This window comes from Alternaria viburni (assembly GCF_023758015.1).
Source record: "Alternaria viburni strain BMP 2772 chromosome Unknown scaffold_12, whole genome shotgun sequence".
Taxonomy (NCBI): domain Eukaryota; kingdom Fungi; phylum Ascomycota; class Dothideomycetes; order Pleosporales; family Pleosporaceae; genus Alternaria; species Alternaria viburni.
Window position 1 is genome coordinate 579,682 of NW_026055781.1, and position 19,703 is coordinate 599,384.

A 19,703-nucleotide genomic window follows, 5' to 3' on the forward strand; every position below is an offset into this window, starting at 1 on the left:
ACCCACCCGTCGCCCATTCTTTTCGTCGGATAAGAAAAATGATACATTCGCGCCCTTTCTCTCAAAGGAAGAAAGGGGTGCCAGGAAGATGGTGATAATATGTAGCCACTGAAAAACGCCATGCAATGCAAGATTTCCCTCTTCTTCCAGTCCCGAATCCAAGATGAAGCCTAGCTTCATGTGCATATGGGGAGGAGCCGCCTTTTTTTCGCTCCCTGCCAAGTGTAGGTGTTGAAACAAAAGAAGCAGCGATGTGGCGCTGCAAAAGTGTGATGTTGAAGGAAAGCCGGCGCAAAGATAATGTACCAAGGGAGCCGAAGCAGAGCTGAAGCCATGCGAAGCTGACTAGTTGAGGAAGCCCTTGCAGCCGATAGAACCACAGAGACAGGGAATACGGTCCGTAGCGTCCATTTCACGCTCGAATTTGTAGTCGTACGTGAGTTCCTCATCTGGAAACATTGTTAGTAGATGTTCAGTGGCATGGATTGTCCGGAAAAAGGAACTGTGCTTACCAGAGTTGATATCCCGCAGCGCGTAGATGACGATGCGCTTCGTGTTGTCGACGCGAATAATCTTGGCCGTGCAGTTGGGCGTGCAAGAATGATTGATGAATCTTGCAATGCCTCCCATCTTGGTTGCGTCGATGACCGTGTCTTCGTCAATGCGGAATAGGTAACTCGATCCGACACCTTGCATGTCGTATTTGGCTTCCCTGAGATCGGCAACGCGTTGTCGAACCTTTTCACCCACGTACTCGATAATCATGTCGTTGACGGCGATGGGCTCTTGGGCGTAAAGACCCCAGTTATGGATGGCGGAACGGTCGAACTTGACTAGCTTCTTGCGCTTCTTCAACTGGTTGAAACGGAGGGCATCGCCTTCAGCGCCGGACATGTTCTTGGATATGTTGATATCGTTGACCATGCGACGGTTGTTGGCGCGGTTGGCACGCGAATTGGCGGTGGATGTCTTGTTGGAACTGGTCTGGAACTTGAAGCCTTCAACAGAGACGACACTTCGCTCTTCTTGCTTAGCGCGGCGCTGGCGCTCTTCGCGCTCCTTCTGGACGCGGATACGATGAGGGAGGTACTTCGACTTTTCAGACTCGCGAATCTTCTTGACACCCTCCGTACGAGCCGAGCCAGTCGCGTTGGGAACGTAGTAGCCTTCGATCTTGGTTTCCGTACGCGAGACACCCTCCTCGCCATTGCGGTTGAGATGCTTGATAGACTTTTGTTTCCATGCCCAGGATTGTGCATCGCCAATCTTGGCTGCACTGATGGACTCCATGGCAGCCTTGAGGTGACGGAGATCTTCGTCGTCTTTGAGCATGTGTTGCCAACCGTCAATGTCCATTACAACACTGAGGTCATCCTCAACAGTCTTACGAGGTTCAACAGAGGACACGCCCCAGAACACAGAAGAGGCCCGCTCGTCGTCTTCCGGCGTCGACTCCTCAACCACGACCTCTTCGATGACCTCCTTGACTTCTTTCGCTTCAGCAATCTCCTCTTCCGCAGGCGTCTCGATCTCCGTGACCTCGACCTTAGCAGCCTTGGCCTCCTCTTCGAGCTGCTTCTTGGTCTTCTTCTTGGGCTTGGTGGCAGCTTTCTTCTTGAGTGTCGTGAGCGTCTCTGGCAGTTCAGTAGTCTCGATGGGCTTGAGTGCTTCGTCGTCATGGGTGATGACGACTTCAGGTTCAAGTTTGTCAATCGGGCTTGCTTCCACCCCAAAAATTGCATCAGCCTCTTGCTCAATTTTCCGTAACCTCCTGAACCCTTTGAGTGCTTTGTCTGCCTTCTTCCAGATAGGCGACGAACGAGGAAGAATTGCGAGTACTTGTTCCAGCTCTTTCTCGGCCATGTTCTCTGGATCCTTATGAATGCAATGGGCAAGCAAACTCCTGGCATGCGAGTCGTCCATCTCCTCGTCACTATCTTCGCCCCAGCCCGTTTCGATACGGCGCCGTTTGGCGCGGTGAGCTCTCGATGACTCTTCCACCTCCTCTTCAACGTCGGTGGAAGGAGCACGGCTGATGGGTCGGCTCTCTTGCTCCTCAGTACCGCGAGTGAGCTGGCTGCGACTCTCATCATCCGACTCTTCCGGCTCGAACATCTCAATCATCTGGCGATGCAGGCCACGGGCAACACGGGGTTTTGGCGCAGATGCCTTCCTTCGTTCGTCCGCAAATGCATTGACAACCTTCGGAGGTTTCTTACCACGCCTGGTGCTAGGATCAAATACACCCAGCGACCTGCGTGCGTTGCGGCCACCGAAACCACCATTGCGGCCCTTTGGTGTACCAGCTCCAAAGGCGTCGAATCCTGGGGCGAGAAGTGCGGGTGGTCGAACAACCTCTTCCTTCGTAGGCGGGGCCGGAACATTGAACTTGCGACGCTTCTCCACATGAAGATCCGGTTCCAGGAGTTCCAGTATAGTGGGCGCGGCCAATTTCGTCTTAATGTCACCAAGAAGCTTCTCTTGGAGCTCCTGCTTGAGCACGTCCAAAGCGGCTCGTACAGGATCCAGCGAGTCTGCCCGCTGCTTCTTTTCCCACTCGAGATCTTCCGCCTCTTCATGTTCTATCCGCTCTTCGATGGCCTTCCGCTTCTTGTCGGCTACCACGCGCTCTGGGCTGGGACTCCGCTCATAGTTCGGGTCGCCGTATTGGTTGCACTCCATGTTCATAACGTAAGTGAATAGAGCCTGCATGTGACATTCCTTGTAACATCGGACGGCCTCGTCTTCACCGCGCTTCGACTCTTCGAAAGTTACATAGTAACCCGTCTGGTCGCATCGCACCGAAGCCCACCGAAAGTTCTTTAACCGCTTCTTGAGATGTTCGACGGTTGTGCTAAGGACGGGTACGTATGCGTGTGCGATGAAAATATAAGGCTTTCGTTTCAGCGTAGGCTTGACTGGTTCGCGTTCGATGAGAAAGGAGAGTGCGGCTTTCCTTGTCAAGGGTTCTCGAGGGATCGGGATTGGCGGACGCGCGCCCTTGCCAGATGGGCCTTTGGGAACGTTTGCCGGCAGATCAAAGGTTCCCGGTGTAGCTGGTGCCGCAACGCTCGCAGTCTTCGCTGCGAGCTTGGCACGCTGCTTCTCCTCCTCTTTCCGGGTCTGCTGCACCGCCATATCCATGAGTTTCTGGCATCTCCGGCCCTCGCGATCAGATTTCACCCTGATCGTGTGCTGCGCAATGCGCTGATTTGTGCCTTCGCGCTCAGCTCGCTTTGCTGAGGTGGTTGCTTTGATGCCAGGTACTCCGCGCGTTGGTGGGGTGTCGCGAAACTTGACCAGACATATCCCAAGTGGGCTGCCGTTATCGGGATGTACTTGATTGCGGAGCGTCTCTACTTGGCCGTAAGTGGAGAAGAAACCACGTAATTGCGCATCTGGTGTCAAGGGATCGAAGCCCGTCACTACGACTTGGGTTGCAGGCCCTGGACCGCACGATATGCGTTGATCAAAAGAGTAGGGCTTGGCGACGTATGGCGCTATCCGGAGTTTTGATTTGGGAGCGCCCGTGAAGGATGTCTTGATGACATAGTTGCCAGTGGTGTAGCCGGCAATGGCCAGGCGTGGGTCGGGAGGAGGAGATGGGTCGCCCTGTAACACAAGTTAAGTTAGCCTTAGCGTCACAGGGCGACCACATCTATGTATGTATTTGCAACCTTCACGTACCTTGTCCAGTATTGTGGTGTATTTGGCCGTTCCCCTTCCTCGCGCCTTTTTATCGAGCTTGGGGTCAAGCTGTGCGTCGTAGGTGGAGCGTTGTCCCAGCACGCCGTCGGCTGGGAAGACGGAGATGCGCGTCTCGGGCGGCGTGTTTATGGGGGTGATGGTATCGGCGACATTGTTGGGCGCGCTCGATGGCGCCGCGTGTGTAGAGGACGAGGTTGTGTGCATCGTCTCATGCGAGAGCTTGGAAGAGCGTGGACTGGGCAGCTTGCCCGGCGGAGACGAGTCTGAGCTGGTCAAGGGTGTGAGGGCGTGGAGAGAAATATTTTGACCAGAACGCGACATGGTGGAAGGCGCGGAGAAAGTGGACGAGGCGGGCGTAGGAGCAGAGGCGTCCGAGTCAACGTCGTCTAGCAGCTCGCTAGGGCGCTGCGCATCGTTGTTGGGTGAATCCGACTTGTTCCTGCGCGTGCTCCTGCGCGTTTCACCCGCTGCCGGTGTCGCTGTGGCCGCCGAAGCTGCGTGCGAGGGGGCAGACGAGCCGGGGCGACGAGAGGCTTCCCGCCGCAGAGACCTGTCTTCTCGTTCGCCGCGTCTCGTGCCTGACATGGACTTGATGTCGAAGCCCAGTCGCTGATGGCTGCGCTGCAAAAGCGCACCACACTATCGATCGACCTTGTGTTAGCACGTGTATGCTGCCGCCATCACTGTATAGCCGGGTGTGATAGAAGAGGCGTGGGTAGGGGCGCCGCGCGCTGCTGTACTCGATGCAGCTGCAGGCCAGGAACGGGATATCGACTACGCGCACCACGCGGTGAGGACGTGTCGGGGCGCCCGGGGACAGGCGGCGGAGGCAAGAGAGAAAGACAGGGAGGAAAGATGGGCCGGGCGATGGGGTCGACAGCGCTCTGCTCGCACAGATGGGGCTGGTGGTGAGTAAGAGCCGTCGTCCAGGGAATCTGAGGTTCCAAGGCGAGGCACTGCGCCTGGACTAGCGTCTTCCAAGGCCCTGGCGGGAAAAGGAGAGTGCTTCTCTCGTCCACCAACCATCCCTCTTGCACTCAACAATTTTGTTGCATTGCAGCGACCAGCCTTGGCCACCATGGTCGCATAATCTCCGCCATCGTCTCCTGCATGGAATTGCCGCCCAGGACTGAATCTCGCACGCGCGCACCACCTTGTCAAGCCGCATCCCTCCAGCCTAAGCGTCATCGCGATCGCCTTGCGTACACTAGGTATGCATTTACGCTAGCCCACTGCAGTCGCACGAGGACATGGCCAGCGCAGCACAGCACCATTCAATACTGGAATTGCGTTTGAAAAGCACGTGGGACGATAGAGGGTCATGTAGCACGTGAGCACGTATTGTAGTACCAAAGCTACGAACACTGGTTCATCAAGAGGAGAGGGTGCGTAATGCCCAAAGCTATAGCTGCGTGATTCCATTTTGGACACGCATGCCTTCTATGAGCATATGCAAACCAGAGCCTAGTAGTGGCCCAGTCACTTGGATCTTTGTGTCCCGTATCCTCACACCACGTCCTAGTCCACAAACTTGCCCTCAACCCACCCCCGTCTCTTGACACCCAACTCCACCGCGGCACTCCCCCAGTCCTCGCCATGATTATGTCCGCTCTTGCCATCCGCGCCACCAATCCCCGCTCTCATGAGTCCCTGCTCATCGCTCAACAGCGTCAACAGGCCAAAGATGACGGGCACGTTGTTGTCGAGCTGTAAGCGCATGAGCCCATGGCTCACCGCCTCCGAGATGTACTCGAAGTGCATCGTCTCTCCCTTGATCAACACGCCAATCGCGATTATCGCGTCAAAGGGCGAGTTGGACGTCTTGGATTGCGACGCTCCAGTGAGGGCTGTGAGGTCCGAGGTGGAGCCGAGGAGGTCTGCTGCTGCGCCTACGACGCCTGTGGACGAGGATTGGATTTGTGAGGCCGAGTATAGTCTGTAGAAGTGCCTGTTAGCTTTGTGCCCGGACTACAACGTCATATGAGGGGGCATACTGCTTGACGGCATAGGGCAGCTCGTAGCTCCCAGGCACGCTCTGCACGACTATGTTCTCCTCCTTGACTCCCGCTTCCTTGAGCTTCCTCTTGGTTCCCTCGAGCAGCGCATCGATGATCTTGGTGTTCCAGCGTGCGTGGATGATGCCAATGCGGAGTGCGGAGCCTGCACAGCTTCAGTCAGTCGCACAGTTGAGGTGGTGGGGGCGGGGTTGCTCGGAGCTTGCTTGCCTACTTACCATCGTACGTCTTGGGGGCGCCGGGGCCTTTGATGGTTGCCATGTTGCCGTTGCGCGTGTGCAAGTTTGTAGGTAGATTGGGAAGGTGCGATGGAACAGTGGAGTCGCTGTAGTGAAGGTCGAGCGGGAACGGCGACGGGGTGGGCTGAAGAATGCAGGAACGAGCTGCTGAGCACACCACATTGGCAGCCGCCCCGCAACCGAAAGGCAGGGATCCCGCATCGTGCAATGGTGTCATCGCGAGCAGGGGTAAGCTTCCCTCAAACGCCTCTCGTTAATTGCAATCAATCCTCGACCTGACCCGTCAAGACAGTCACGAAATGGGACAGATGTGTTTGAAATTTTGTTCATTCAATCAGAGCATCGCATCGCTCCGTGTTCTAGATATCGTAAAAGTTTCCATGCCATACACATAAGCTACATCCAAGAGCTTTCAATCGTAAATCAAATCCAAATCACACCAGCTTCTCTATCCTAGAGAACGCCATATCCATAATACATCTACTCGACGGTAACCGACTTGGCCAGGTTACGGGGCATATCAACGTTGACACCCTCGGCAACCGCCATCCAGTAGGACATGAGTTGCAGGGGAACGACGTTGATGAGACCCTGGAGAACGTCGACGTTCTTGGGCACCTCGATCTTGTCTGTCTTGTCGGTAGGGAACTCGGGGTCGTTCTCGTTGCAGATGATGATTGGTCGTCCGCTACGGGCAATGACCTGTTGGTATGCGTTGAGCGACTTGGCGAAGATGTCGTCACGGGTAAGGATCATGACGATAGGAAGGTTCTCGTCGACCAGAGCCAAGACACCGTGCTTGAGCTCACCAGACATGACAGCCTCGCAGTGAAGGTACGAAATCTCCTTGATCTTGAGAGCACCCTCGAGCGCGGTAGCGTGCTGAGAGCCACGGCCGAGAAGCAGCAGGGACTTCTGGTTCTTGAACCTCTCGCAAAGCTTCTTGATGGGCTGGTCGAGCTTGAGCACCTCCTTGAACTGGTCCGAGATCTTGGTGAGACCCTCGATGATCTCCTCCCGCCTCTTCTGCTTGGATGCACGGTCCTCACTGAGAGAGAGCGCGAACATGACCATGCAGACGAATTGCGAGGTGTAGGCCTTGGTGGAGGCAACACCGATCTCGGGACCAGCGTTGATGTGCACACCGCAGTGGGTGAGGAGAGAGATGGAGGAACCGACGGTGTTGACGATACCGACAGTCAGGGCACCGCGCTCCAAGCAGTAGCGGAGAGCACCCAGGGAATCGGCAGTCTCACCAGACTGGGAGACAAAGACGCACGTGTCGTCACGGAAGACGGGTGCCTGACGATCAAGGAAATCGGAGGCCAGCTCAACGGCAATGGGGATTTCAGTGAGCTCCTCAAAGATACCACGGACAGCCATGCACGAGTGGTACGAAGTACCGCAGGCAACGAAGATGATTCTCCTGCATCGCCTGATGGTAGAGAGGTATTGACGGAGACCACCAAGAGTGACGGTCTTGTTGACAGCATCGAGACGACCACGCATGGCGTTGACGACGGACTCGGGCTGCTCGAAAATCTCCTTCTGCATGAAGTGGTCGAAACGGCCCTTCATGATCTCCTGGAGCTGGATCTCAAGAGTCTGGATGGTGCGGACGTTGGACGAGCCGTCATCCTTGTGCAGACGGTGAATGTTGAGGGAACCCTCGTGGATGTGTGCAATGTCGTCGTCCTCGAGGTACAGGACCTTCTTGGTGTGCTCGACGATGGAGGAGGGGTCGGACGAGAGGAAGAACTCGGTGGGCATCGGGACGCCGTCGTCGGACAGGAAAGCGCGCGATTGCGATCGGTGGAGGAGCGACTTGTCGGGGGGAGCGAGCAAGTTGTTGGACTTCTTCAGCGCAACGTTGTGCGAGGCGCTCTCAGCGGGGAGAGCAGCACCCTCGTCGTTGTACTCGACATCGACGAAGTCGACCTTCATCTTCTTCTGTGTTCGTACACCGATGACGAGGGGAGAACCCTTGCGGGCCGCAACGACCTCGTGGGGGTAGTGAACGGACTTGAGGAGAAGACCAAAGGCACCCTGAAGCTCCTTGATGACGGCCTTGACGAGCGAGGGGAAGCTCAGGTCGGGGTGCTCGGTGTAGATGTACTTTGTGAGCTTGGCAATAGCCTCGGTGTCGGTCTCCGTCTCGAACTTGAAGCCCTTGCTCTCGAGCAGCGTCTTGAGCTCCTTGTAGTTTGTGATGATGCCATTGTGGACGACGGAGAACTCCCAGTTGGGGTCGGACCTGGTGGGCGGTTAGTGCGTGCTCTGGGTGGTCCAAAGAACGTGGACGTGACATACCTGTGGGGATGGCAGTTGACACGCGATGGGGGACCGTGGGTGGCCCATCGGGTGTGGGCGATACCGGCGTGCGAGTCGAAGACCTTGTTGAGGTCGAAGTTCTGCTCCTCGACGAGCTTCTTCAGCGAGGCGACCTTGCCGACCTCCTTGACGGCGTAGACCTCATTCTTCTTGTCGCCGTCAATGGCAAGACCGGCCGAGTCGTAACCACGGTACTCTAGACGTTGCAGACCTGAGGGGACAGCGTGTTAGTGATCGCCCTCCAGCCCCACCAAACCACTTCCGACTCCGTGGAACGCGCGTCTGGGGGAGCGGCTGCGGGATTGCTTACCATTGATGAGTGTGTCGAGAATGTACTTCCTGTCCTTCTCCACCAGGTAGTTGATGTAGCCGAAGATACCGCTGCAGACGCCGTCGTTAGCCCGTGTCCAGAGCCTCGCTGTAGCTGCCACAGCTTCACATAGTGGGGCGGCGGGGACTTACCACATGGCGACGAAACGAAAGTAGGGTGCTGAATATGAATGGAAGCGATTGTAAGGCAGTCGGAGTCAATTGGGCGAGTGCAAGAAAGTAGGGTGCGGGGGGAAGCAGACAGGTGTGTGAGCAGAGAAAGAGCGGTGGTGTGTTTGACTTATATCTTCCAGGGCCAAGCACTGAGCATGCCCCAGCGACGCCCTTCTCCACCCGGCCTGGCTAGCCTCGCCAATGCAGCGTATCGCACCCGTCTGTGACGCCGCTCTACCACCCTTGAATCTCGCCCTCGCAGCCCTGCGACCCTCTGCCACGCCCTCCCTCACTGTCCCCTATTTCGTCATGTCTCGCGGAATCATCCTGGTCCATCGGCTTCCGCGATGCTGCCAGCCAATAGCCCCCGCTGCTGTTCCTGACCTGATCGCCCGCTATCCATCGTTTCTCAGGGACCAAGAGGCGCAGCACCTCCAAAATAGCAACGCTAGGCCCGTTCCTCGACTATTTTCATGTCAAGATGCCAGAAATCTTCTCTTCGCAATGCTACACCGCGGCCACTATGCCACTCGCGTCCTGACGGGCGCCGCATTCGCCGCATGCGAGGCCTCAAGCTCGCCCAAAGACTGTGCTTATGGAGAGGTTTCTAATTCTGCTGCATCGTCCAATATCTTGGATCCGCTACGTCAGCGCGGGTACGGCTCCGAATTGGGAAGCCAGCGCCGTGCGTCACGACTTGACATCTCGTGTAAACTCTGTTTGGTGATCTTCTGCTGATATGGTCGACAGCTTGGAGAAAACCGATATGCCAAAACAAATCATGGCAGATGGGTGGAACCCAGTCGCTAGCTGCACCAACCGTCCCACTAACGGCGCAGGTTTACCCGCAATGTGCTCCCCACCGTGTGCAGTATTGTCTGAATCAGACGGTGAGAAGCAATATCGTCTGGCCCTGCAGGTCTGCATTTCACGCATGAGCGCCAACAACGCACACCTCACAGGAGCCAGAGAATGTCTTCAACCCGTTGTGGCCGATGCTGCCAACGAATCACGCACTGGAACCACAAACGTGGAAGATAGAGCTGAGACTTCGGGGCGTGTACGTCTGCTCAACTGCATCTGAAGTCGAACAACGGTGAGCACCTTGTAGCTACTGCGCGCTTGTTCCGCTATGGCGAAAAGCTTAGTCTACCTTTCTGCAGGTGTGAGCTCGACTATAGGAAAGCGTGCCGACAAGAACCTTTGGCCTGCGTCCGTTGGGAACGTCTGGATGCCTTAGCAGTTCGATTGTCTTGACCGCCTCTAAATTGCCATCCATACCACAAACACGGCATCTGAAACCCCACCGTAAGTGGCGTATACGAACATCAGCCGCACATGCACGCCTTGACAACAGTCGTGCCGTTGCATTCGTGCCGACTCCTCATTCCGGTCTTTCCGCGCCCTGCATGTACTTCGTATCCTACTCGCCAAAGGTTGCACCAGTATTGTATCGTCTCGTATCGCGGCCCTGGTCAGCAGCTAGGTATCCCCGCTGCATCTTCGGAGAAATAAACACACCATTTGCCTCACCCCGTTTCAGATGCTGCTTGCCGGTTTAAGGACACATCACAGCATTGAACACGCCCAAGCACATATGCAATGTTTTCACACTTATGTCACAGTGCAGTTAACATTGAAAAGCAAAAAGAGAGACTAGTCAAGTTCTACAATGATTCAACTATGTGAGAGCTCGAGCCTAGCCGCTTCTACTCATCGAACGTGCACGTGGACTAGACCGCGAAAAAGTGCGCCCGAACCCAAACCTGCCTAGCGTAACTTCTATGATGAGAGATAACCAAAGATGAGTGCTGATGTACATCGCTGAAATGCTACATGCAATGCAAAACGAGAAATAAGGTAATTTGCGATTGGGAACCGTCGACTACCTGCTGTCACAGTAGCCGGGAGCCTTGGGAGCACCTCCGTGGATCCAGCTCTGGACAGTGAGAGTTGTGGTATATACCATGCCAACCGCCCCGATGATGCAAAGCAGTACGTCCAATACACGTGCAGTGGTTGTGCGCGCGACAGCCCGGTAATGGAGCAAGGGCTACGTATTGTTAGCAATGAGCAAGTCACAGGAAGATGTGTGCTTACAGGATAGATGAAGACCAGCGGGATGCAGGCAAAGCTTCCTACCAGACTGACAAACTTGTCCAAGTCACCCGCACCAGCCCAAGCAAGGCAAGCGCACACCAAGACCATGAAGAATCGGAAGAAGTTCTTCTTCCACTTGACGTACGGGTTGTACTTGCCTGTCCTACTGAACAACTGCTGGCTGGTAATCTCGATTGCCGGGTAGATCTGTAGTGGCGTAGATAGCAAGATAGCGAGCGAGTAGATAAACTGAACGCCGTTGACGAATCTGTTATCCTGGGGCATGTTGAGAAGTACCACAGTCTTCGTCTTGGATCCAAACGCTGCGTACGAAAGGGCTCCGGCGCTGAGGAAGATGACAGTGATGATGATCATGACACCTCCCAGGACCTTGGGAAACTTCTTCGGGTCTTTCATGCCGGTCTGGATAGGGATGATGAGACCGATGCCTTCGAATGTGAAGATGGCGGTACCGATGAACAGCGTCCAGTCTTTGGCGTTGAAGTTGACGATGTCGGAGATACCGCCCTGGTCAACGATGGTGAAGAGATCGTAGTAGTACAGGTATACGAGACCCATGAGGATGAAGAGATCTGCCACCAGTGCGAGCTTCTGAATGTTGTTGATGTTGCGGTAGAGCGACAACGGCAAGAAGATGACCATCTGCATCATGATCATGTACTTGATGTCGATGAAGGTCTTGCAGTTGGATACTGCAAGAACAAAGGCTTGCAGGTTCTCAGACACAAAGACGATGTAGGCAGATGAGAAGCCGATCTGGGATATGACAAGCGAAGAGTTGATCATGTTGCGCATCCAGTTTCCGTAGAGATGAAAGCCCATGTCACCGAACGAGTGCTCTACCACGAGCCGGGTGGAAACAAGCAAGACAAAGCAGGCATACGAGAGACCCGCGACACCAAGGAGTACCACATTGGAAAAGAGCATGCCGCCGTTAAGGAAGGCTCGGGGCAGGAACAAGACACCAGTGCCAACAAACGACTTGAGGAGCAGCATGGCTGCACCTGTGGGGCTGCCGGTGCCGGTCTTCTTCGCTTTGCGCTTTCTTCGCTTGCCAGGGGTGAGCAGTGCGCTCGACTCGCCGTACTCACGGTCTTCGTCTTCGCTCTGCGCGCCGGAATCCAGAGCATCAGAGGAGAAGTATTCGTCCGGTCCCAACACCTCGTCGTCTTCTTCGAGAGATTCACCGGCGAAGTGGCCATATAACGTGAGGAACTCCAAGAAGTTGCTGGTAAAGACCTGCGGCGGTGGGCGCGCCTGTCGGACTGTTCCATAGCCAGACGGGCCTGGGCCGGGTGAGGGACTCCCAGCGGCTCTGCGCAAGTAGTTTCGTCTGAAGCCACCAGGCTGGCGAATGGAGTCGATGTCGAGTGCTTCGTCTTCAGGACGACGTCGCGAACCGTGGAAGCTCTTGCTGCGCTGCAACTTGCCCTGCTCTTCCGCCGCCTGCTGCTCGCTCCACCTGTAAATCTGTCGCGTGATGTCGCCGCCCTGGAGTTGCAAGCTCGAAAACTGCTCCTCGTCTTCCTCGGGCCTCGTTCCAGTTGATTGGGCATCGTCATCGCCTATTCTTCCACGATTTGACCTGCTTGGTGAGGCATAGTGGCCTACCAGATGCCGGCGCACGATCTCGGGGTCTTCATACGGCACAGGCGAGCGACCGCGGCCGTCAAAGGAACCGTAGTTGCTAGGCGGGCCACGAGGAGGCGCGTCTTGGGCGGGGGACAGTGGGCGTATTGGAGGTGTGCCGAACCGTGGGGGTGAATTGCCCAGTGACTCTTTCAGCGCTGAAGAGAGGTTCGACTCGGCTGGGCCGGGCAGCGACGACTGCGGATCTGCGCGTCCAGGCAGCGGTGTCTGTATCGACGACGAGTTTGCCGTCTGGGTCTGGGAGGGTGTTGGTATTTGGCGCACGGCAGGCGTGCCGTTGGGAAGGGAAGGAACGGGTGAGCCCCGTCGCGCGATAGAGCCTGCACGAACAGACTGCGTATCGGGAGAACTTCGTCGAGAATCTCGCGACGACGGCACCGCCTGTGGGTTCGTCGATGTTGAACGCTCACCCGACATGTTGGGCTGCGTGTGTGGTGTTGTGGAGCCGCAGTGAACTCTGTGATAAGAAACGCGAGCTTCGGCTACCTGCGTCTAACGTCGCAAAGGGAATGCTGAGCGATAAAACACGCTACGGGTAGTTATATGGATGGCGTGGCCAGTGGACACATACCGCGAGGCTTCGAGATGCTACGCGTACTGTACAGCAACAAGAGGGAGACGCGCAGAAGAAGCAAGGAAAGCTGAGTCGGGCTGCTTCGAGGCCTGTGCCGAGAGGTTGAGGTCATCCGTCGATTCGCCGGAGAGATGTGGCGCCCCACGCGCGGGATGACCATGTCACACCGTTGGAAGCCCTGCATCTTTCCACCGAGAAGCGAGCGCTAAGCCGCCAAGTGAAGCATAGCAGAAGACTTTACTGTTGGCGATGTAGATGCGGCGTCATCGCGCCTCGGATGTGTTGCCCTGTCGTTGCTCTCAGCTGTTCTGTCCATGTCTCGCTCCTACACCTCACCATCTAACGCTCATCGGCGCATCCCGTGCACGGCCTGACCGGAGCCGCAGTGACACCCCGTGCCACGAACATTGAACCAGGTTCCCGATGCCGAGACCATGACGAATGCGGACGACGACCAGACGACCAGGCTCACCCTGCCGCGGACACGCTCCAACTTTGCAACCCGTACAGCACGAGATGAGAGTGCGCGACTGCATCGACGCTCGTTCGTACAGCATTCACCACCACCTGACGAGGAAACACCGCTTCTGCCAAGCAGTGGACGCCAGCTTCCAGCTGATGCAGATGTCTACGATGGCGCTCAAGGGACGGGGAGCAAGCAGAGAGGGATGAGCAGCTGGTTCTCGAGCATCCTCCAGACGTCACGATCCAATTTAGCGAAGGAGCCAAATAATGACGGCAAACGACACTCAGTCAGCGAAACCACCAAACCAAGGCCTGGCGCTTTCCCCAGACCCGTTGGAGGTACCGACAAACTAGGCACTTTCGCTGGAGTTTTTGTGCCGGTAACCCTCAATGTCTTGTCGATTTTGATGTTTCTCAGATTCGGCTTCCTTCTCGGTCAAGCTGGCTTGATTGGCATGATGGGTATGCTGATAGCAGCTTATGCCATCAATCTCTTAACTACGTTGAGTATTTCCGCTGTTGCCACCAATGGCACGGTTAGAGGAGGAGGCGCGTACTACTTGATCTCCCGCAGCCTGGGGCCAGAGTTCGGCGGATCGATAGGCATCGTCTACTATCTTGGCTCAGTCTTCAACACCTCGCTCAACGCTGTCGGTCTCATCGACTGTCTTATCGAGAACTTCGGTAGCAATGGAGGTGACATGGCAGAGTGGCTAGCTCAAAGCTACTGGTGGCAGTTCCTCTGGGCTACCTTGGTTCTAGCCGCGTGCACACTTATCTGCCTTGCTGGAAGTGGGCTCTTCGCACGCTGCAGTAACGGCCTACTTCTAGTCTTGTTGGTCGCGACTATCAGTATTCCTCTGTCCGCTGTGTTCAGGCCTCCGTTCGAGAACCCAAAAGAAGACATTGTTTTCACAGGCCTCAGCATGGACACGTTCCGTCAGAACTTACTACCCCACTTCACGCGAGGAGCCGCGGGAAGTGCCGATCATCACCGAGAGAACTTCCAAGATCTCTTTGGTATCCTCTTCCCAGCTACGGGAGGGATTCTGGCCGGTGCAAGCATGAGTGGCGACCTCAAGCACCCAAGTAAAGCCATCCCGAAAGGGACCTTGTATGGCATAGGTCTGACCTTCATTCTTTACACACTCGTTATCTTCGCTATGGCGGCGTCAATAGCACGCGAAACTTTCTACAACAACACAAATGTCATCCAGCTGACCAACATATCTGGCGCGGTCGTGCTTGCTGGCGAGATGGCGACATCCTTATTCTCGGTACTCATGGGTGTTATTGGTTCAGCCAAGCTCCTCCAGGCTCTTTCTCGCGACAATCTTATTCCTGGACTTTCGATCTTTGGACAGGGCACGAAGAAATCCGATGAGGTAGGATGTCTACATTATCTTTGCTATGTCTATACTAACCACGTAGCTTCATCTGCACAGCCGATCTACGCCATCATCATCACTTTTATCATCGCTCAGATCACAATGTTTGCCGACATCAACCAGATTGCTTCATTTATCACAATGACGGTAAGTGCTCCCTATTACTCTACCAGTCGTCAGTCAAACTCTATCTGTTTAAATCCTAACATTCTCTAGTATCTCATGACATTTCTCGTTACCAACTTGGCCTGTTTCTTACTCAAGATCGGTTCTGCCCCAAACTTCCGGCCCTCCTTCCACTACTTCAACTGGCCCACAGCTGCTGTTGGGACGGTTGTCTGTGGAGGTACCATGTTCTTCGTCGACGGCTTCTATGCATCTGGATGTGTAGCTCTGCTCATGATTATCTTCCTGCTGATTCACTACACTACCCCACCTAAGCCATGGGGTGATGTGAGTCAGGGTCTCATCTATCACCAAGTGCGAAAGTACCTGCTGCGCTTGCGTCAAGAGCATGTCAAGTTCTGGAGACCCCAGATCTTACTCTTGGTCAATGATCCGCGGCGGCAGTATAAATTGATACAATTCTGCAATTCGCTGAAGAAGGGAGGTCTCTTCGTACTTGGGCACGTCATTGTCTCTGATGACTTCGGGGAAGCTGTGCCAGAAGCAAGACGACAACAGCAGTCTTGGACAAAGTATATCGACTTCTCCAGGATCAAAGCGTTCGTGAACATCTCTATATCTCCTGCCGTCGAGTGGGGCGCTCGCAACCTTGTTCTGGGTGCAGGGCTAGGTGGTATGCGGCCAAACATAGTTGTCATGGGCTTCTACAACCTACCCGAGATGAGGCAAGCGCAGCCTTCCATTGGCATACCTTCGCCCCAACCATCACGCCCATCCAGCAAAGCTACGAACCATCCCATCTCTCGGAAAGCAATCCAAGCAGCAGCCAGGCGACGCGTCACAGGAAACACCCATAGCATGCTTCCCACCGATGCTATGAAACCAGAAAACGCAATTGCTATACGCAGTTATGTCACTGTTATCGAAGACCTGATTCTCCGGTTGCAAGCAAATGTCGCTATAGGCAAGGGGTTCCAGGAACTCGAGGTGCCCCCTACCAAGCCTACGGTGAAACAAAAAGCGTTCAGCTTCATTGGTCTTAATGACATTGATATCGAGGATTCGTCAAAGAAGTACATTGATCTCTGGCCGATTCAAATGTCAGCCGAGGTCGCTACTACTGGCGATGAGCCAATCCGCAAGAATGTACTGACCACGAATTTCGACACGTATACACTCATCCTGCAGCTTGGATGCATCTTACACACGGTACCGTCTTGGAAGCGCATGTACAAGTTGAGAGTCTGTGTTTTTGTGGAGTATGAGACGGACGTCGAGGAAGAGCGAAGTCGCGTTACTACATTGCTGCGTAATCTGCGCATTGAGGCTGAAGTCCACGTCTTCTGGTTGTCCTCCGGAGATTTGAGCATGTATGAAGTCATCATCAACGGAAGAGATGATGGTCACCTTGATCAGACTGGTCGTGATATCGATTACTCGCTGGAAGACGAGCGATGGTGGCAAGACATCAAACGACTGCGTCAGCCCGAGAGTTTGAGTGCGAGCCAGGAACTAGCACAGACTGTCGATATTCTTGAAGCCGTCACCAGTTGGCCTATTGCCTCGTTCCAACATGGTAGGCAAGAGACGAACCCAAAGCGCTTCTCAGCCCTGCGCAAGATGCTACGTAAAGCAAAAAGTAGAACGTCTGTTGGCAATCTTGGGGACGGGGCAAGGGCCAAAATGCAAAGCCAAAGAATACCAGTCCAGCTACTTGAAGACAGCGATAGCGACACTCAACCATCCTCAGCCGGCGGAAGGGAAGACGATGCTGATGACGAAGCAATGGCTTCTGATAGCGAGGCAGTCGTTAGTGGCAGCAACTTCGACGAATACGACTTGGATGCATCGAGTGATGAGAGTGATCAGAACGGGCAGAGAATGTCACTAAGAAGACGCAAAACGGCACCCAGCACCTCTTTCTTCACCAGGCAGCTGGATCTCCGTAAGGCCATTTGGAAAAGTTCACGGAAGGACAGTACCTCGCAGAAAGATGACCGACCGACCACACAGTCGGTAACACCACTCAAACCGCACCCAGACGCCGTTGCCTCTGACACAGCTATTCTTCACGCCGGAGAGCGAGCCCAGTCCCAAAGTGTAGCCAGTTCATCCTCTCAGCGCTCTGGATCCTCACGAGCCGCTGTCAAACCGCCTACAATGCGTCGGCAGTCACTGCCCAAGTTCACATCGAATCCAACTCCCCGAACAGCGATATCATCGGAAGAAACGGCCGGCCCATCGATAACATTCGTCGATACGCCCAAACCAGCAACAGCCAACAAACAAGATCCCATTGTGATATCTGGGGAGCCCTCTCAACTCGCCGCAGAGAATACACCAGCAAATTCCAGTCCCCACTCAGCCGCAGCATCATCTCACCAACCTACTGACACGGGTACCGCCTCCCCAGCCTCCGGGTTCCCTGCCCAACAAGCCATCCCTCTCTCCTTCAACGACCTACCGTGTCGCGCTCAGCATCTTATCCTGAATGAGCTTATACGGAAGCATTCTGATGAAACGGCAGTTGTGTTTACTACGCTTCCTAGTCCTATTGAGGGTACTTGTGAAAGTGAAGCAGAGAGTGTCAAATACATTAGCGATTTGGAGGTCCTGTGCCAAGGCTTACCGCCGGTACTGTTGGTGCATAGTAATAGTATGACCGTCACTATGAATTTGTAGAAAGACCAGAGTTTGAAGAGAGAGGTAGAACGTAAGTTGTATAATTTAGATAAGCATCGAGACGCTAGTAGATCGCATTCCATGAAATTGATACATAGCGATGAAGTCGCAAGAACGAGGTGGTGGTATCATTAATGCTACAACTCAAAGTCTAAACTACTCGCTATAATCCTCGCTACTCGACATCTCTGCGTCTTTCTCAAGGACCTCTTCTTCCTCTTCATCTGGCTTGCCCGTCATGGAGAAAGCCTTCAGACACGTAATCCTGGTACCAGTCGAAGAGGTTCCAAGCAACTTGCCGACCTGCGCCGCTGTGAAACCCTCTGCCTTGCCCGCATCATCACTCTTCAGCTCGTCCGTGCTCAAGGACCAGAAGCGCACTGTGCCATCGCTGCTACCAGTGACGATGAGGAAATTGGTTTGTGAGAGCTGGACGATTTCAAAGTCCTTGACACGGCCTGTCATGCCTGCTGCTGGACCACCGATTTGAGCGACTAATCTGCTAGCAGGAACCTCGTCTTTGTTCTTCTCTGACGATTCAGTCGGTATCGTGGTGTTCGTGTCGAAGAGAAGAACGCGGCCATCCTCGGTTGAGACGAGTAGCGTGCCCGGATGCGACTCCGACGGCAAGTAGTGCATTTGATGGATCTTAGTCCTCGGGGTCGGTGCAATCTTTGCTTTTGGCTTGGATTCGATGTTGAAAACGACGATGCCGCGCTCGAAGCCCACGGCGAACTCCTCGCCTTCCTTGTCCCAGATGACTCGTCTTCCCTCACCGGATGCGAAGCGCCCTTCGCCTACGGCCGTGAGGATGTTGCGGTCAAAGTTGAGCACGCCGGCTTTCTTTCCTGTTACGAGGTTCCAGAGTCGCATGCACTTTTCGCCTTTGCCTACGCTCAGCATGAGCTTCATGCTAGGGTGGACGGCGAAATCATTAATTCCAGAGGGTACCTCACCGGGTCCGGCTGTGTCTCCACTGGGTCGGCCTTGGGGCTTCGGTATTGGCGCTTTGATGGTTGAGAGGGCAGTCCAGTCGCGTGTTCTCGTGATGGCGATAGTGCTGTCTTCCGCGGAGCTGAGGAGCTTACTCCTGGTTGGGAAGTAGAGGGCTGTGATGTTTGACGAGTGGTGAAGCAATGAGCCAAGTTCCTTGTTCTTGGGATTTTCAGTAATGGAGCCGCCATGGAGGGAAGGTAGCTTTGGCCTGAGTTTTGAGGCGACTGGGGGCGCGGTCGAGATGGAGTACAGGTTGATGCGCTCATCGGTGCTGCCTGTAGCTAACGTGATTTTGGACGTCTCATTCGAAAGCGGAGACAACGCAAGACAGCGGATGGAGGATGAATGGGCGTTGAAAAGAAATGTGTCGGTAAAATCTACTTTTGGCCTGTCCGTCTCAGGTGTCGATGCATCATCCTGTCCGGTGAAGAGACTGCTGGGGATGGATGCCGCGAATCCATGCAGAACTCTCTCGTAGGAGCCGGTTATGACTTGCACAGTCGTGACATCTGGGACGGAATCTTCGCTTTTTGCAGTGGAATCGATCTGGAGTTTGCTCATGCTCAGGTCCATCTTCCCGTTGGCTGCACCTTCCTTGCCATTGCGGATCGCCGTTTCCTTGGTCGCCGGCTGTTTTGTGGTGGAGGCAGCAGCGCCCTTGGAACTCTTCAGCGCCTTCGCCTTGGCGGCGCTCTCGGCGGTCTCTCTCTTTCTCTTTGCCATTGTCGATAACTCGTCGTTGTTTCGCGCAGCCGTCGCGTCTTGCGATCCAGAAGTTTTTGATGCAGACGGCAGGGCTAGGCCGGGTGGAGTAAGGCGCAGCTAGTGTCCCAAGGTTGGCCCAATGAACCAGGCTAGGCAGGGCTTATCACGGCCATCCCTGCAATGCGGCGTGAGCAGCCCTTCCCTCACGTTCTCGCAGTCC

At 54.9% G+C, this 19,703-nt stretch overlaps 6 protein-coding genes across 6 annotated transcripts; 1 reads left to right on the forward strand and 5 right to left on the reverse strand.

Moving 5' to 3' along the window:
* Positions 1–345: 345 nt before the first annotated feature.
* Positions 346–4,293, reverse strand: J4E79_006240 (uncharacterized protein; the record flags this gene model as incomplete). The annotated part of the gene is made up of 3 exons (XM_049355111.1): positions 346–449; positions 513–3,612; positions 3,688–4,293. 3 exons carry the CDS (start codon positions 4,291–4,293, stop codon positions 346–348), a joined length of 3,810 nt encoding a protein of 1,269 aa, XP_049210507.1.
* Positions 4,294–5,226: 933 nt separating this feature from the next.
* J4E79_006241 (uncharacterized protein) lies at positions 5,227–5,984 on the reverse strand (the record flags this gene model as incomplete). The annotated part of the gene is made up of 3 exons (XM_049355112.1): positions 5,227–5,644; positions 5,703–5,868; positions 5,942–5,984. 3 exons carry the CDS (start codon positions 5,982–5,984, stop codon positions 5,227–5,229), a joined length of 627 nt encoding a protein of 208 aa, XP_049210508.1.
* A 458-nt stretch (positions 5,985–6,442) lies between these two features.
* GFA1 (glutamine--fructose-6-phosphate transaminase (isomerizing)) lies at positions 6,443–8,760 on the reverse strand (the record flags this gene model as incomplete). Its single annotated transcript, XM_049355113.1, has 4 exons — positions 6,443–8,216; positions 8,273–8,504; positions 8,604–8,674; positions 8,756–8,760. The coding sequence occupies 4 exons, from the start codon at positions 8,758–8,760 to the stop codon at positions 6,443–6,445; spliced, it is 2,082 nt and encodes a 693-aa protein (XP_049210509.1).
* A 1,901-nt stretch (positions 8,761–10,661) lies between these two features.
* Positions 10,662–12,964, reverse strand: J4E79_006243 (uncharacterized protein; the record flags this gene model as incomplete). Its single annotated transcript, XM_049355114.1, has 2 exons — positions 10,662–10,829; positions 10,877–12,964. 2 exons carry the CDS (start codon positions 12,962–12,964, stop codon positions 10,662–10,664), a joined length of 2,256 nt encoding a protein of 751 aa, XP_049210510.1.
* Positions 12,965–13,555: 591 nt separating this feature from the next.
* J4E79_006244 (uncharacterized protein) lies at positions 13,556–17,782 on the forward strand (the record flags this gene model as incomplete). Its single annotated transcript, XM_049355115.1, has 3 exons — positions 13,556–14,971; positions 15,032–15,121; positions 15,191–17,782. The coding sequence occupies 3 exons, from the start codon at positions 13,556–13,558 to the stop codon at positions 17,780–17,782; spliced, it is 4,098 nt and encodes a 1,365-aa protein (XP_049210511.1).
* Positions 17,783–17,938: 156 nt separating this feature from the next.
* Positions 17,939–19,501, reverse strand: J4E79_006245 (uncharacterized protein; the record flags this gene model as incomplete). The annotated part of the gene is made up of 1 exon (XM_049355116.1): positions 17,939–19,501. The coding sequence occupies one exon, from the start codon at positions 19,499–19,501 to the stop codon at positions 17,939–17,941; it is 1,563 nt and encodes a 520-aa protein (XP_049210512.1).
* Between the last annotated feature and the right edge of the window lie 202 nt (positions 19,502–19,703).